Source organism: Erinaceus europaeus, chromosome 9 (genome assembly GCF_950295315.1).
Source record: "Erinaceus europaeus chromosome 9, mEriEur2.1, whole genome shotgun sequence".
In the NCBI taxonomy this organism is placed as follows: domain Eukaryota; kingdom Metazoa; phylum Chordata; class Mammalia; order Eulipotyphla; family Erinaceidae; genus Erinaceus; species Erinaceus europaeus.
In genome coordinates, this window is record NC_080170.1 from 90517133 (window position 1) to 90533966 (window position 16834).

Consider the following 16834-nt stretch of genomic DNA (forward strand, 5'->3'; position numbering starts at 1 on the left):
GGTAAGGGGCTAGTACCCAAAATATATCATGAATTACTATAACTCAGTAACAAATAAGCCAGTTGAAAAATAGACAAAATAGTCCTCTCTCTAAAGAAGATCTGTATATGGCCTATAGGCACAGAAACAAACAAACAAACAAACAAACAAAAAAGCTCAATGTATTTACAAAAGAAATGCAAATCAAAGCCATAATATGGGATACCACTTCCTACTGACTAAGAGTGTATGACTGGATATAAATATATATGATATTTTTTTAGAGAAAAATAGCACATGGACAAATTGAAACCCTTATAAAGGGGCCATGGGAATGTGAAATGGTGCAGTTGCATTGGAGAACAATCTGGTAGTACCTCGTAAGGTTAAATATAATTCCCATGGACATATAAATTCCATTCCTAGTAAATACCGAACTGTTGTACAACTATATATTCACACAAAAATGTGTGATAATGTTTAAGCAGCCCTCACAATAACATACTGAATGTCCAATTGGCTGATAAATGGATAAAGGATACGTGGATATATTGGATATGGTATATTTATCCAATGGAATAATTTTCAGTCAGGATAAGTAAGCCGTGAAGGACAAACATATACTACAACATAAAAAAGCTTATAAACTTTATGCTAAGAAAAGAAACAAGCCACAGAAGATCACATATTGTGTGACTGTACAGAAGATATCTTGAACAGAAAAATTCCGATATAGAAAATGATGAATGACAGTCAGAGGCTGTCATTGGAAGAAGGGGAGGATAAATATGATTATTTTACTCGGGTAAGGTCTTGTTATAGGCTAATGACAAGCTTCTAAAACCAAGTAGTGATGGTAATTATACAATATAGTGAGTGTCTTAAAGTCACTGAATTGCACACATTGAATAATTTCAGTAATAATTTTATGTTGTATGTACATTACAATGATAAATGGATTTAGATGAAAGAGTCATCTTTTAATTATAAAAAGGTATTTCATATACTGACTTCTAAGGTAATTGCATAAGAGAAATTTTAAAGATGTTCAATATAGCTGTATCATGTTGGAAATCTATATGTAACATTGCACAGTTCCCTCTTATATGGGCACCATTAACTTAAATGCATGCATTTTGTGTTTTTAAATTATTACTTTACACGCACATTTTGGAATCAGGTTCCAAATTCCTTTAAAGTGACCCAAATTAAAAAATCCATTAAAAAAATCCATTTGAATTCCTTTTTTATATTTTTTTTTACATTTTTCTTTTTTCATTAGTGATTTAATAATGATTTACAAAATCACAAGATATAGGAGTACAATTTTGCACTGTTCACACCACCAGAGTACTGGATCCCCAATCCTTCTGATGTAAGCTACAGCAGTTCTCCCAAGGTTGCAGATTTGTATTAGCTATTATTTCTACCACAATCTGTCTAGATTTGTTGTTTTTTTCTAAATTTTTTATTATCTTTATTTCTTTATTGGATGGAGACAGCCAGAAATTGAGAGAGAAGGGGGTGGTAGAGAGGCAGAAATCAGACAGACAACTACAACACTCCTTTACCACTCGCAAAGCTTTTCCCCTTCAGGTGGAGGTCAGGGGCTTGAACCCGGGTCCTTGCACATTGTAACATGTGCACTCAAGAGGTGCGCCATGCCCCAGCCCCAATCTGTCTACATTTTCTTCCTTCCTTCTTTCTTTCTTTCTTTCTTTCTTTCTTTCTTTCTTTCTTTCTTTCTTTCATTCTTTCTTTTTCTTTTTTTTCTTTTTTTGCCTCCAGGGTTATTGCTGGGGCTCGGTGTCTGCACTACGAATCCACTGCTCCTGGAGGCTATTTTTTCCCTTTTGTTGGCATTGTTATTTATCGTTGTTGTTGTTGTTGTTGTTGTCACTGTTGCTGGATAGGACAGAGAGAAATTGAGAGAGGAGGGGAGACAAAAATAGACACCTGCAGACCCGCTTCACCGTCCTTGAGGCGATGCCCCTGCAGGTGGGGAAACAGGGGCTCGAACTGGGATCGTTAACGGTGGTCCTTGCACTTAGCAGCTTAGCATCATGTGCACTTAACCTGCTGCACTACTGCCCCACCCCCTCTTAGTTTTTTTTAAGGCCCCATCTTTTCTTCCTTTCCAAGTCACACATAAATCTATTACTACATCCAAATATCTCTCTTTTTTCCTTCTCTCTCTTCTGTTCCTAATGTAGTTGGAGTTCTGTGCTCTCTGGTCATCTTCCCCCTAGCATTTGTCCCTCACTGGAAGTATGGATCAAAATTATCTTGGGGAGTACATAAGCTGGGAGTTCTGGCTTCTGTAATTGCTTCTCTGCTGGACATGGGTGTTGGCAGGTCAATCCATATCTCCAGTCTGTTTCATTTCTTTGTTTTCTTTCTCCTTCTTGCCCTTCTCCTCCACCTCATCCTCCTACTACTTTTACTTCTTCTTCTCCTTTTCCTCCTTCTTCTCCTTCTTATTCTCCTCCTCTTACTCCTTCTTCTTCTTTTTCTCCTCCTTCTTTCTCTTCTCCTCCTTATTCTTCTCCTCTTCCTCCTTTTGCATGTTCTTTATTAGTGACTTGATAATGATTACCAGGTTTGTAGGATAAGAGTGGTCCAATTCCATACAATTCGTACCAGTATCCTATCCTTTCATTGGAAGTTTCTCAATTCTTTTTCTTTCTGGGAGTAGAGACCAAAATTCTTTATGGGGTTCAGAAGGTGGAAGGTCTGGCTCCATTAAGGTTCTTTTGGGATTGCAAAAGGTGGAAGGCCTGGATACCTTACAGTTATTTTGGGGGTGCTGAAGTTAGGAGTTATGGCTTCTGTAATTGCTTCTCCACTGGACATGGGCATTGGCAGGTGGATCCATACCCCCTGTTTCTGTCTTTCCCTAGTCAGGTGTAGCTCTGGAGAGGTGAGGGTCCAGGACACATTGGCAAGGTTGTCTTCCCAGAGAAGTCAGGATGAGATTATGGTAGCATCTGCAACTTGGTGGGACACAGAACACTGGTGTAGGGAACTGTATGGATTTGTACCCCTATTTTCTTACAAACTTGTTAATCATTATCAAATCACTAATAAAAAATGATTAGGAGACAGTCCATAAGTTGAAAATAAATATGTGCAAAAAGCACACCTAAAAAAATTTTTAAAAAATGTAAAAATAAAAAAAAAATTGTAAGACATTTTTAAAAATCTCTTAAAGGGGTACAGTGCGGAAATTCACAGTAGTCCAGGGTAAGCTGCAACCCAATACCATGAAGCCTAGAAGTCTAGAAGGGCACAACGACCCTGGGTCCATAGTCCCCAGAGAGATTGAGAATGGGAAAGCTATCAGGGGAGGGGATGGGATATGGAGATCGGGTGGTGGGAATTGTGTAGAACTGTACCCCTCTTTTGGAAGCCTCTTCATAAAAAGGAAGGTCTCCCATGGCGGGAGGGTCTCAGAGAAATAAGAAGAGGGAGAAAAGGGACACGAGGCTATAGGGAGCCAAACGGCTATATACTTACCTGCGTCTGGGTGGGTTAAGTCCCTGTTCAGGCACCAGATGTCGGGCTGCATGTGCAGAGGAGAGAGAAGGGATCAGGGCTGAGAGGGAACACAAATCTTTAATCACGGGGGCACCTCAGAGTTGGGTGAGAGCGCAGAGGTTCGGGCCACGTGGAGTTAGCAAAATGACCGCCTCCTGCTATGTACAACAACCCTTCTCTGCGTCCGGTCACCAATGTGAAAAGGGGCAAACAGAGAGGGGAGCAGAAGCAGAAGGGCTTTTATAGGAGAAATTCTGGAAGTGACAAGTCGGGACAAGATTGGCTAGGAAACAAGGCACTCCGGGAATAGCATTTCTCATGGGAATTGACAATACCCTGAGGGGACAACATGGTGGAACAAGGCACTCCGGGACTATAATTTCAACTCTCACAGGAATTGACAATACCCTGAGGGGACAACATGGTGGATGTGACCGCATCTGCACAATTTCCCAACAAGGTGGGGAGTCAGGGGCTTGAACTGGGATCCTTAAGCCAGTCCTTGTGCTTTGCTCCACACGTGTTTAACCCACTGTGCTACTGCCCTACTCCCAACCCTCCTACTTTTCTAATGACTTTAACTCATTGCCCGACCCTCAGTTTGGGTCTTTTCTCTTGTGTTTATAAACCTTTCCACTCTGTAATGTGGTCTATGAATATTTTATTTTATTACTTTTTAAAATTTATTTCTTTATTGGGGAATTAATGTTTACATTCAACAGTAAGTACAATAGTTTGTACATGCATAACATTCCCCAGTTTCCCATTTAACAATACAACCCCCACTATGTCATTTATCATCCTTCATGGACCTGTATTCTCCCCACCCACCCACCCCAGAGTCTTTTACTTGGGTGCAATAAGCCAATTCCATTTCAGGTTCTACTTGTGTTTTCTTTTCTGATCTTGTTTTTCAACTTCTGCCTGAGAGTGAGATCATCCCATATCTATGAATATTTTAGATATTATCCTTTTTCTAAAATGAAACAATTATTATTTTTGTGTGTGGAGCTAGTGCTTCACACATGCACAATTTCACCACTCTGGCCACTTTTTATTCAAACAGAAAAAGAGAAATGAACCACAGCACTAAAGCTTATTCTAGTACCATAGCACCTCTCATGGTTCTGGGCTTTGAATTTGAGGCTATCTTCATATTAAGTACCGCGCCCTAACTGATTGCACCACTGGAGCTCCAGGGGCTATGTTCATGACAAAGCTGCTTCTTTAGCTCTGATAGAGTGAACTGTATGGACTTCTTGTCTTTTATGTTGTTCAGTTTTGATCCATTTTAGCCAGCTAATCTTCCAAATACACATGAATTGCCTGGTAAACTTCTTTCATAATGTCACTCTTTTATTCAGTTCCTTGTAGAACATCCTTAAAGTTACACTATTGGGTTTGTGCTTGATAACCAAGGCCTTGATGACCTCTCAGGACTCATACCCTTAAAATTTTCTGTGTTGCTTCAGGATCCCATGTAGAATCTCTCAATTACAAGCCAGTCTGTCACAATCAAGCCCTGTTCATGTTTTTTGTTTGTTTGTTTGTTTGTTTGTTTTTCTTCTTACCAGAGCACTGATCAGCTCTGGCTGATGGTTGTATAGGAGATTGAACTTGAGACTTCAGAGCTTCAGGCATGAGGATCTCTGTGCATAACCACTATGATATCTACTCCTGCCCAACCACATTTAAAAAAAATATTTATTTATTCCCTTTGTTGCCCTTCTTGTTTTGTCGTTGTGGTTATTATTATTATTGTTGTTGTTGTTGTTGTTTGTTTTTGGATAGAACAGAGAGAAATGGAGAGAGGAGGGGAAGACAGAGGGGGAGAGAAAGATAGACACCTGCAGACCTGCTTCACCGCTTGTGAAGTGACTCCCCTTCAGGTGGGGAGCCCGGGTCTCAAACCGGGATCCTTACTCTGGTCCTTGCTCTTTGTGCCAAGTACCTTAACCCATTGGGCTACCCCCTGACTCACCCAACCACGGTTTTTTCTATGTTGTTGTTGATACTCATGGGGCATGCTGTCATCTGCCTCCACACATCAGAGTTTGTCCCTTTCTGTTCAGTTCCTAATGCTTCATGAAACATTCCGTGTTTATCCTGAGGGAAGTGATTTCTCTTGTTAAGAAATTTGCTATGCCATTTTATATCCATGCCTTTCATTTATCACACATGTGAAAAAGCCTTTTATCTTGTAAGAATTCTCCTGTCCCAGGAAGCAGCAACTGTGGCATAGTTCTCAAAGTCATCTTTGCTTCCTTTACAAAAGGTCGAGTAGGTTATTTAAGGATTTGCTTTGACCTGGGTGTGGATTTTCCTTTCATAAAATGATAGAAATAAGCATATCACAGAAAGGGGCAAAGAAAAATTACTTTCCTTTTTGTACTTTGGAGTACATAATAAACTGAAGAGAAAAATGTACTCTAGAAATTATATTTTTGAGTCATGTTTTTCATGAACAAATTTTAGAAGTATAATTAAAAAAAAAATCTGTCCATGCTCTTCCCTTGTTATATCCTTCTTAAAGTATGTTAAGGATTTTCTTCCCTTTGTAGCTGATTCTTCTTTTACTTTTTATAATCAAGTTAAGAATTGGTTCTTGTAAAAGCAGCACTGTGACAGAGTGGAGGATTTTAATGTTTCATTGTCTTCGAATGAAGGAAATATCTTTGCAAATTAAAGCCCTGGGAGAAAAGTTGGATAGCAGTCGTTAAAACAAATGTTGGCTTGCAGCTTCGTCCACCCTAACTTCCCTTGGTCAATACTAAATAAGGAACTAAACAAAAGCAGGTCATGGGAGACAGGCAGCAGCTAGCAAGTTAAGCGCACGTGGCGCAAAGCGCAAGGATTGGTGTAAGGATCCCGGTTCTAGCCCCCGATGCCCACCTGCAGGGGAGTCGCTTCACTGGCGGTGAAGCAGGTCTACAGGTGTCTGTCTTTCTCTCCCTCTCTGTCTTCCCCTCCTCTTTCCATTTCTCTCTGTCCAACAACAATGACATCAATAACAACAATAATAACCACAACAATAAAACAACAAGGGCAACAAAAGGGATTAATAAAAAAAAAGCAGATGGTCATAATTATCTTAGCAGGAAATGGGGAGATAGTGAGTGGGCAGGAAGTGGGAGCTACAATCTGTGCTTTGGAATGAGTACCACACTTGTCATCAAAATCATCATCTCTTTGTGGTCATTCATATGCAGTGCACCTGTTGAATGTGCATTGTGTTGTTCCAGGTGTCAGAAAGTGTCCTATAGGCTTTATTGTGTGCTTACACTTTAGGAATGGAGAAGAGGCGTCAGAAAACATAGCTCACTTGAACAGTGTGCCTGGTTTGTCATGTGTGTTAGCCAGGTTTAAGACTGCCCCCCCCCCCCACCACTGCAATGAAGGAAGCTTTAGTGCTATGGTCTTTCTCTTCCCTCTTTTTCCCCCAACTGCCTTTCTCTTTCTGACTGAAAAAGTCATTTTGGAGTGGTGAAGTCCTGACTATAAAAAAGGGAGAAAAGAAAACAAAATAAAGATGAAGAGGAAGAGGAAGAGGGAGTAAAAGCAGAATGTTGAAGTTTGTATTACAGTTTCAGTTTTATTTTTGAGTCTCAAAATAATAGACCAGGGTTTGCTCTGTGTCCACAATCTACAGGTAAGGCCCTCCTTATTATGCAAACTTGGAGCTGGATAATTACCTTTTTTTGTTGGTGGTGGTGGTGGGCAGATGCTAATGTCTTCTCAGAAACTAGCTTTGATCTTAGACATATGTGAGTATACAGCTTCATTGTTTTCATAACAATTATAATTATTTATTTTGTCTTTCTATTTCAGAGAGAATTCAAAATAATTCAGAACAGCCTCTAATTAGTAAGTATCAAATTAGAAAATAAAAGTAAGAAAACTAGATTATTTGATGGATAATAAAAACTGGATCTTTATTGAGTCGGTTTGTTTGTACTTGGTTATCTGTTGCAGACACCTTAAGCCTTCTTCCTATCTGTGCTCCTCCCCCAGACATCTGTGTCTGCCACTCTTAGCAAAGACTTGACTGTTCACCCAACCCAAACAACAGCTGCAGCATGAACAATAGAGTTTTTGTTGCCACTCTGAATCACCAAACTCTGCTGTAACAGTTCCTCACTGATTTTACTCCAAACCAAGGAATTGAAGCATATGGGCAAGCAAACCACACATATCATAACAGAACATCTTACTCTGGTATATTTGTTTTTCATACTGTGTTAACAAAGACTCACTCACTGTGTTAACAATAGCTCACTCAGTAGGGTATCTATTTTTCCTGTGGTCCAACTCTGGTTCGACCCCTGTCACTATCCTATTTGTGGGTAGCTTCTGGGCTATGGTAACTTTCCCACTACCTCTGTCTTTCTGTCACTGTCTCTATAAAAGTATTTCACAACCATAACTTAAGTCAGATTTTCTCTACTGATACTTTAGACTGGGTAATTCTTTGCTAAACTGGACAATGGGGGAAGTTGCCTTGTGTAATGCAAGATGTTTAACAGCATTCCTGGTCTCTACCCACTAGATACCATAGTCCTACATTTTGTCAACCCAAAATACTTCCAGACATAGTAGTTCTGCCAGTAATTTAATCCTGAAAAAACAAAAACACATAAGAAGCACTAATCTTGTGACAAATAAGGCATATTTGAAGATATCTAAGGTATGGGGAGAAACAAGAGAGTGTTTAGTATTTAGACATACCAAGAGTTATAAGACAATAAAAAACCACTGTTAAGGGATCTTGAATTTTGTATTAGAACATATTATCTTGAGTTCTTACTGGCCTTCAAGGTCTGTCTTACCTTGGACATGTCTTGTAGCTATAATACTCTTCAAGGCATAGTGCTGGATAAAAGCAATGATATTCTTACTTTTCTTATGTGGTTAATAAGAGAGCTAAAAAAAAAAAGGTAGTTTAATAAAGATCTTGGTGAAGTGCTTACTGATATGTATATTATGTATATTGTTTTACTAGAGATTACCTGTAAAGAAATAAAAGTATTCTTATAAAGTATTTAAGATATATAATATATTTAGTAAGAACAATAGATGCTGGTGAGAGTGCAGAGACTCCAGGTCTTACAGAGTGGCTCCTGGAAGGAAATAGAAGCATGAGTGGAACTCTTAATAATGCTGAGGATGCTGCTGATTCTAGCCTGTCTCTCATTTCTAAACTGTTTTTAGCACTGGCTGACATTTCAGACACAAGTGCCTCAAGACCACCCAGCAAGGAAGAAATAGTCAACAAACAGTGGATCATCATTTGTTTGGCTCCATTGGGAGGACTGCCTCTCCTCATTGTCTGTTTATACTTCTTCTGCTGCCTAAGAAGACACCACGGTGGCTTCCATTTTCCCTTTGCTGGTCAGTACACATGTTTCAGATTCAGTTACTCAAGTAGATATAGCCTCTTCTTGGTTCTTGTGTTCTTTCTCAACATTCTGCAATAAAATATGCTACTTATGTCCTAGAAGACAACGAATACATTCACCATTAAAGCAAAATGGATTAATTCAGGCACCTTCTCTCTAGCCATGTTGAGACATTCTCACCACAGAACAGCAATCCAGAAAGGACCATGGTATGGAGAGTAAGTTGCTGGGCATATCATCTGCTATGTCAAAGTTAGGTTTGTGTGAGAAGAAGCATCGATATACACTATGAGTGCTAAAAGGAAGGTTGGAATAGTCACTGAAAGCTACAGGTCTGGTTTGAATTCATTTGTCTTATCGTTTGTTTTTTTTTTTCAAAGCCATTCTACATGGCAGTCATACACACCCTTGTCTAATAGAAGACCAAACAGCTCCAGAGGAATTTCATATCTATAATTTCTGTTGTCACAAGCATAAGATTGAACAGAATAACTAAGTAATGCATTTAAAACATGTGGGTCAGATTATGATGGGAGAGGTGTGAGGGTTTTTTTCTTGTTTAATTACTTTCAGGTTTTTTAAGAACTCTTTCAACATCATGAACAAACATTTAAACAGTGAGAGAGGGAATTTGTGATGAAGTCTGATCTAGTCTTAATTTGAATCACCCCAGATCTCTTTTTCATTCCTTTTTCCTTTGCCTTCTCCTCCCATCAGTTTCCCACAACAGCGGCCACAAAGTAGTTATAGAAACTAAGCTAAACAGAGCAGCCCTTATATCTGCCACAAGAGAAAGCTTTGTCTGGGGGAAAAGTGTTTCTGGTATTTCATGGTGAGAACTTCTGGAGCACAAAACCTTCGAATTCTGAGACAATTCCTTATCTTCAATTCTCAGAATCTTTCCATAACCTCTCTCCAGGTATCACCACCCTTGAGGTTATTGAAACAACTTCTTTTTCTGAACTTCAGAGAAAAAGTTACGAAGGCACTCTTTGATTCACCACATTTCAAGTAAACTAGGCAGTAGGTACACAGGTTATGTTGGTATGCAGAGAGCAGTTAGTCTGGCAATGAGTATATTTTCAGTGTTTTTAAAAAGATGTGCTAGAGCCTGCACTTTCATCTTGGATATGCCATCAGGCTCTCTGGGGGGGGAGCAAGTGAAGAATGAGTAATCAACATAGCTGGTATGAATTCTCACACACTGAGTTATGTTCTATGCTAGTCATGGCCAATAGCCAAACTTAAATTGACAACATTAGCACTGACATGCAAGTGGTGAGCGTGGCATCTTACCTCTGTTATAGGGAAGGGATTTCAATAAAGCAGTCTGATTTCTGAACTCATGTTCTTTCCAAACTCCTACTTTGCAGGAGATTGAGAGAGATTTTATATTGTTGTTTACTTTTTTTGTTTGTTTCTTATTTCTCTCTCTCTCTCTTTTATTTCCAGGGAAACAAAAGAAACCTGGTTCAGAAGGAAGGGGAATTAACTTGGTATGTTTGATGTATCTATTAAAACAAATGTTATCTGTGTTATGCCTTGCTTATATTTAGGTTTGTAAAGCATTTAATAAGTCAAGATAGCACCACATTCCAGACACTATTCAAAGTGTGATATATATTGATATTTAGAAATATGTTGAGCTTATTTACCATCATTTGTAACAAAGAGATTTTAGGATTAATACATCTCATGTAATTAACCTCCAAATGGATATGGGCAACAGTGTCGGTTCTAATCAGGAAACTCTGAGAATGAGTCACATAACCTTGGCTCTGTTCTGAGCCTTTTATGACTTTTAATCTCTTCACTATTATCCAAAATTAGCTTAAGGTTTTTCTGGAAGAGAATAGGGATCTAGTGAAGAAATTAAATCATATGCAAGCTCGGAAAAAATTATCAGAATTTTTTAATGGATCACACCAGAAAGACAAAGAAGTATTAACACATGTCTAGTTACTGTGCCAAAGTTCCTTGCAATGTGTGTGGGCTCACTAAAAAACAAAACAAAACAAAAACAAAACTCCCAGGGGGCTGGTGGTGGCACACCTAGTTAAGCGAACATAGTACTATGTGCACAGACCTACACAAGGATCAAGGTTCAAGTTCCTGCTCCCCATCTGCCGCGAGGACACCTCACTAGTGATGAAGCAGGTCTACAGGTGCCATTAGGCATAATTGTGTTGGGTGTGGTTCTGTTTCATCAAGTGGAGAATTTTTCTTAAATATTCCTTTCCTTTCGCCTCATGAATAATAATAATGAACAGTATTGTGTTAGTCATATCTGAAGGCAATGGAACTATTTAAATTAATAATAATTTACATAATTTTCTATGTAAGTGATACCTAGATAAGCTAAAATATGCTTATACTTTTGAATGTATAAACTGGATAAAATATTCATGTGTTAAGGTTAAATTCAAAGGCATTTTACTCATGTATATAGTTATATAATGATTTGTTTCAACTTGATGTCTATTACAGAAGTTCAGACTTCACTGAGGTTGTCAAGCAGTAAAAACGATAATCAAGGGAGTCGAGCAGTAGCACAGTGGTTCAGCACAGGTGGCGCAAAGCTCAGGACTGGCGTAAGGATTCCGGTTCAAGCCTCGGGCTCCCCACATGCAGGGGAGTCGCTTCACAGGCGGTGAAGCAGGTCTTCAGGTGTCTGTCTTTCTCTCCCCCTCTCTGTCTTCCCCTCCTCTCTCCATTTCTCTCTGTCCTATCCAACAATGAAGACATCAATAACAACAATAAGAAGTACAACAATAAAACAAGGGCAACAAAAAGTGAAAATTAATAAATAAATATTAAAAAAACAATAATCAAAAAGATACTATGTTGGGTTTTTGAGACTAAAGGTCTCAAAGAATTTATCCAAAACCAACAGCATATTTTTAAAAATGTTGTTTTAATTTAATTTTTATTTGTCTATGTATTTTGTATGGCAACAGAGAGAACTTGACCAAGGAAGGAGGAGATAGAGAGGGAGAGATAGAAACAACTGCAGCACTGTTTCACCACTCATGCTTCCTCCCTGCAGGTGGAGATGGGGCTTGAACCCAGATCCTTTCACACTATAATGTGTGTTCATGAAGTTATTGTGAGATTTTTATGCTTTTTATTATTTCAAGCTGTGTATCTTATCTAAAAGAGGGATTGAAAATGTTCTGTGACCTCAAAAGGGACCATTAATAAGGCATTAAATAACTATTTGGAGCAGCATTGTGATCCTTAGACATTTCATCTTTTAGTCAATGTTCAGAATCTGCTAAAATAAAAGTAAATATAAAGAAAAGTAAATATCAATACCATATGTGGGAAAGAGTAATTTTCTGATAATCCACAATGATTCAAATTAGCCTGCTCTTACAGTTGGTTTGTGGAGTTGTACTTCTGCATCTTTAAACACTACTCAAAGCAATCTTGCTTCTCTTACAGGCTGATGTTTCACAGAACTTTAGAAGTGGACAAATTGAAGTGGACACCAGCCAAATTTCTCAAGCACTGTCACCAGAAATTGGAATTTATGATAATGACTCCCAGTTCAGGGATCAGGAAGAGTCTTGGGCTTATTCTAATCCCTGTCTAGAGGAAAAAAACCATGGTATTGTTTATGCTTCCTTGAACCATTCTGCCATTGCTGTGAACTCAAGAAAGACAATACATGTGAAAGAAACACCTACGGAATATGCAGCTATATGTGTGAGGAGTTAAATCTGGTCCTGATCTCTAGCCAGAGGTCATTATCCAAGGACTGCTCAATTTATCTGCATGTCCACTCCACTGCCTGGGCCCCAAAGAATGTCAAATAATATTCCTCGATGTAAGAAATGTCACTTTATGGAGGGTCTCATGTTGCTTGGGTCTTAAGGATTCACAGTACAAAATGACTAAAATTTGTTGTAAAACTTATTTGGAAGCATTTTATATTAGAAACTTGAACAACCTTTTTTTTTTTTTTCTCAACTGAGGAAGATTAGGAATAGTGCTGTAGTAGAACATTTAAACTTAGCTACATTTAATCCAGTATGAAAACTTAGTATTTTCTTTAGCACTTTCAAAAATACATGTAATCAAGATATTTGTATCACATGCCTCACAGTTCACTATACCATCTTGAAAAGGAAAGAATTTTTTTTTAATTTGACTAAATAATAAATACAGCAATAAGAAAATTTCCTCTGTTAATCCCATATGGAGATTTCTTAAGTGGGAAAGAGAAATAATTTTAGACTTGGTGATAGGATAAAGAATATAAGAAATAAATGGTACAATGAAGATGTGAAATATACCAGCTTGATATAGGGTGGATCCTTCCCATTTCTGAAAAACAAATGCTTTTAGATATATAAATGTGTGTATATACTCTGTTTATATTGCTAGGTAAATATAGATCATAAAGGAGGAATTAATGTAGGATACATTTATAAACAAAATGATGGCTTCGTACTTGGGTCATGTAAACTAATGTATCTGAATGTGACATGAATGAATGAGTATGTTGCTTAATGAATATGCTTGTGAGTATGTGAATAAATGTAAAAACTGGCAGAGGTTGTGGAGGGAAGGGATTCTCCTACATTGCTGGTGGGAATGTAAATTGGTCCAGGCCCTATGGAAAACAGTCTGGAGATTCATCGGAACACTAGAAGTAGACCTACCCTACTACCCAGCAACCCATTTCCTGGGAAGATACTCAGGGAAAATAAAAACACCTATACAAAAAGAGCAGTGCACATCTATGTTCATGGCAGCACAGTGTGTAGTAGCTCAAGCTTAGAATTGACCCCCATACTCAATGATAGATAAGTGGCTAAGCAAGTTGTGGTACATACACAAAATGGAATACTATACAGCTGTTAAAAATAATAAGGATGTCTCCTTTGCAATATCTTGCTCAGAACTTGAAGGTATTATGTTGAGTGAGACAAGCCAGAAAGAGAGAAAGGCCAGTACTGAATCATCTCACTTCTAGGTGGAATTTAATAATAAAAGGAAGTAAGGAAAGATATAAGATGAAACTTATATGGGGAGTATTGCAACAAAGCAAAGGATTCTGGGGAAGGAAGTAAAGGGTTGGAATGAAGGGACATTGGGGTCCTGGTGTGTCTCCTAGATATAAGTCAGGGAGATTTGAGAGGCTATGTCTCTCTGTTAAAGACTATGTTGTAAACTGTTAACCCTCTAATGAAAAAATTTTAAAAAGTCAATGAGAATATATTGTTAGGCGAGTGTGGATTGATTGATACCTTAAACTGCTTCATCTGAGACTTGATAGAAAATTAAAGTCACAACTAATGGAATGAGGAAAATTCTAGGATTTGTTTTTCATTTTTATTGGTAATTTAATATTTATTTATAAAATTACCAGGTAATAGGGTACAATTCCACACCATTCCAACCACAAGAGTTCTATGTCCCCATTCCCTTTACTGGAAAGTGCAGTGGTTCCCCTAAGGTCACAGACATGGGTTGACTATTATTTCTATACACACACACACACGCACACACACACACACACACACACACACACACACACACACACACACACACACACATATATCCCTTTTTTTCTAAGGTCCTGCCTTCTCTTCCTTTCTAAGTCACAGTATACTTTCTACTACTTCAAATGTCCTTTCTTTTTATCCTCTTCTTTTTCAAAGTTTTGTTGTAGATGGTTTTCAGAGTCCCCTAGTCATCTTCCCCTAACATTTCTCCCTCTGGAAATGCGGGTCAAAATTCTTTTGGGGGGAGTCGGGTGGTTCTTCTTCTAGCATTTGCCCTTCTTCCGTAGCCAGTCAACAGCATCAGGTTGAGCCTGATGTAAAGTTTCGAGACCTCCTTTGAATCTGGAGAGGTGGCAGTCGTTGACTATGTGGGTCATAGTCTGTCTGTAGCCGCAGGGGCAATTCGGGTCGTCTCTGGCTCCCCAGTGATGGAACATAGCGGCGCACTGGCCATGGCCTGTTCGATAGCGATTGAGGAGGGCCCGATCATAACGTGCTAGGTCAAAGCCGGGTTGACGCTTGCAGGGGTCTGTGATGAGGTGTTTGTTCTTTACCTCGGCTGACTGCCAGCTCTGTTTCCAAGAGACTGGAACAGAGAAGTTCAGTAGCACGGCAGGTTAAGCGCACGTGGCGCAAAGTGCAAGGACCAGCGTAAGGATCCCGGTTCCAGCCCCCACCACCTCACCTGCAGGAGAGTCCTTTCACAGGAGGTGAAGCAGGTCTGCAGGTGTCTATCTTTCTTCCCCCCTCTCTGTCTTCCCCTCCTCTCTCAAGTTCTTTCTGTCCTATCTAACAATGATGACATCAATAACAACAACAATGATAACTACAACAACAATAAAAATACAAGGGCAATAAAAGGGAAAATAAAAACTAAAAAAAAAAAAAATTAAAAAAAAATTCTTTTTGGGATGCAGAAAGTTTTACCTAGCATTTGAAGGAACTAATTTTAGGCAAGATTTTTTTTTTCATCCAAATTGAATTATGAGCAACTTATGTGTCTGAAAGGTATATTAGAACAGATGCTGTAATGCCTTTAAAATCGAAACAGGAAGTATGCTAGAGAAGATACATGGGTTTTTTTTGAGAAGATAAATTTTTCTGTCCTAACTGATAAATACATAAAGATGAATTATTCCTTAATAATTTTCCTGAGTTTAAGTGAACAAAAATATTCCCATTATGTAAAACATTGTTAGCATGTATTAAGATATTATTGATAATGATTTCTTATCTGTAAATGATTTATAGTTGCAATTTTATCATCTTGCCAAAATGACAAGTCCTTTTTTACTCTTTGATACATACATTTCTGTATCATTTATATGATATTTATCACTTATAAAACATAAACAAAATGTGAAAATTTCAACAATGGTCATGAGTTCTTAATTTGATGTTTCTCTCCAATAAAACTGTAAAAGTTATGGGAATTTATTTGAAATCAATTTGATATTGACTACTGTATCCCAAAATACATGAAATTAAAATAGGTAATGATTCTCAAACCTTATGGCATATTGAAACAACTTGAAGAATTTGCTAACTTATAGGTTACTGGATCCCATTACTAAGAAGTGTTCTATTAGGTACACGTAGTCCATGTTTTGATTTGAAGTTTCTTAATGATACTGATCACATTTCTGTTGCTCTGTCTGTATATCTCCTCATGAGGTGTCTGAGAGGAAAGAGAAAGAATAGATACCACAGCACCAAAATTTACGCTGTTGCTATAGTGCTTCCATTTGGTGGGTTAGGGACTTGAACATGGGCCCCACAGGACAATGCACATATCCTATCTGCTGAGCTGAAATACTTACCATTCTATATTATTGTTTATATTTAATATGCTATAATGAGATCTCTATGACTTATTTAGTGCTTATCATGAGTTTGCAATACCACTAATCTTATCCCTCATCTCCCAATTTAAATTCGATGATTTTTGACTCAGTCAGACTGTGGGTTACTTACAGGTAAGAATATATAACATTACTCATTAGTTTGGCACATATTAGAATTAAATAATGTTTAAGGAACAAAGAGTTGAGTGTGTGAAGTCATTAGCTCATTTGTTACTCAGGGCATGACCCCAGATCAACATTTCCTGGGAGCCCTAAAAAATGTAGACTCTTGGGGGACCGGTGGTAGCACACTGGGTTAAGGCACAAGGACCTGTGCAAGGATCTTGATTTGAGCCCCTGGCTCCCTATATGTAGGTGGGTTGCTTCGCAAGCAGTGAAGCAGGTCTGCAGGTGTCTTTCTCTCCCTCCCTCTGTCTTCCTCTATGCTTTCAGTTTCACTCTGTCCTCTCCAATACAGAGTGGGAAAAAAGGCCACAGAGTAGTGGATTCCTAGTGCTGGCACTGAGCCCCAATGATAACCCTGAAGTCTGAAGGAAAGAAAAGA

At 38.4% G+C, this 16834-nt stretch overlaps 1 protein-coding gene across 1 annotated transcript in view; it reads left to right on the plus strand.

Moving 5' to 3' along the window:
* BTLA (B and T lymphocyte associated) overlaps nt 1-15805 on the plus strand; it is a 36643-nt gene extending 20838 nt beyond the window's left edge. Inside the window, exons 3-6 of the mRNA XM_060198377.1 lie at nt 7345-7380; nt 8725-8904; nt 10365-10408; nt 12357-15805. Coding sequence (XP_060054360.1) covers nt 7345-7380; nt 8725-8904; nt 10365-10408; nt 12357-12632 — 536 coding nt within the window. The 3' untranslated portion in view covers nt 12633-15805. The remainder of the gene's footprint in view (nt 1-7344; nt 7381-8724; nt 8905-10364; nt 10409-12356) is intronic.
* The last annotated feature ends 1029 nt before the right edge of the window (nt 15806-16834 follow it).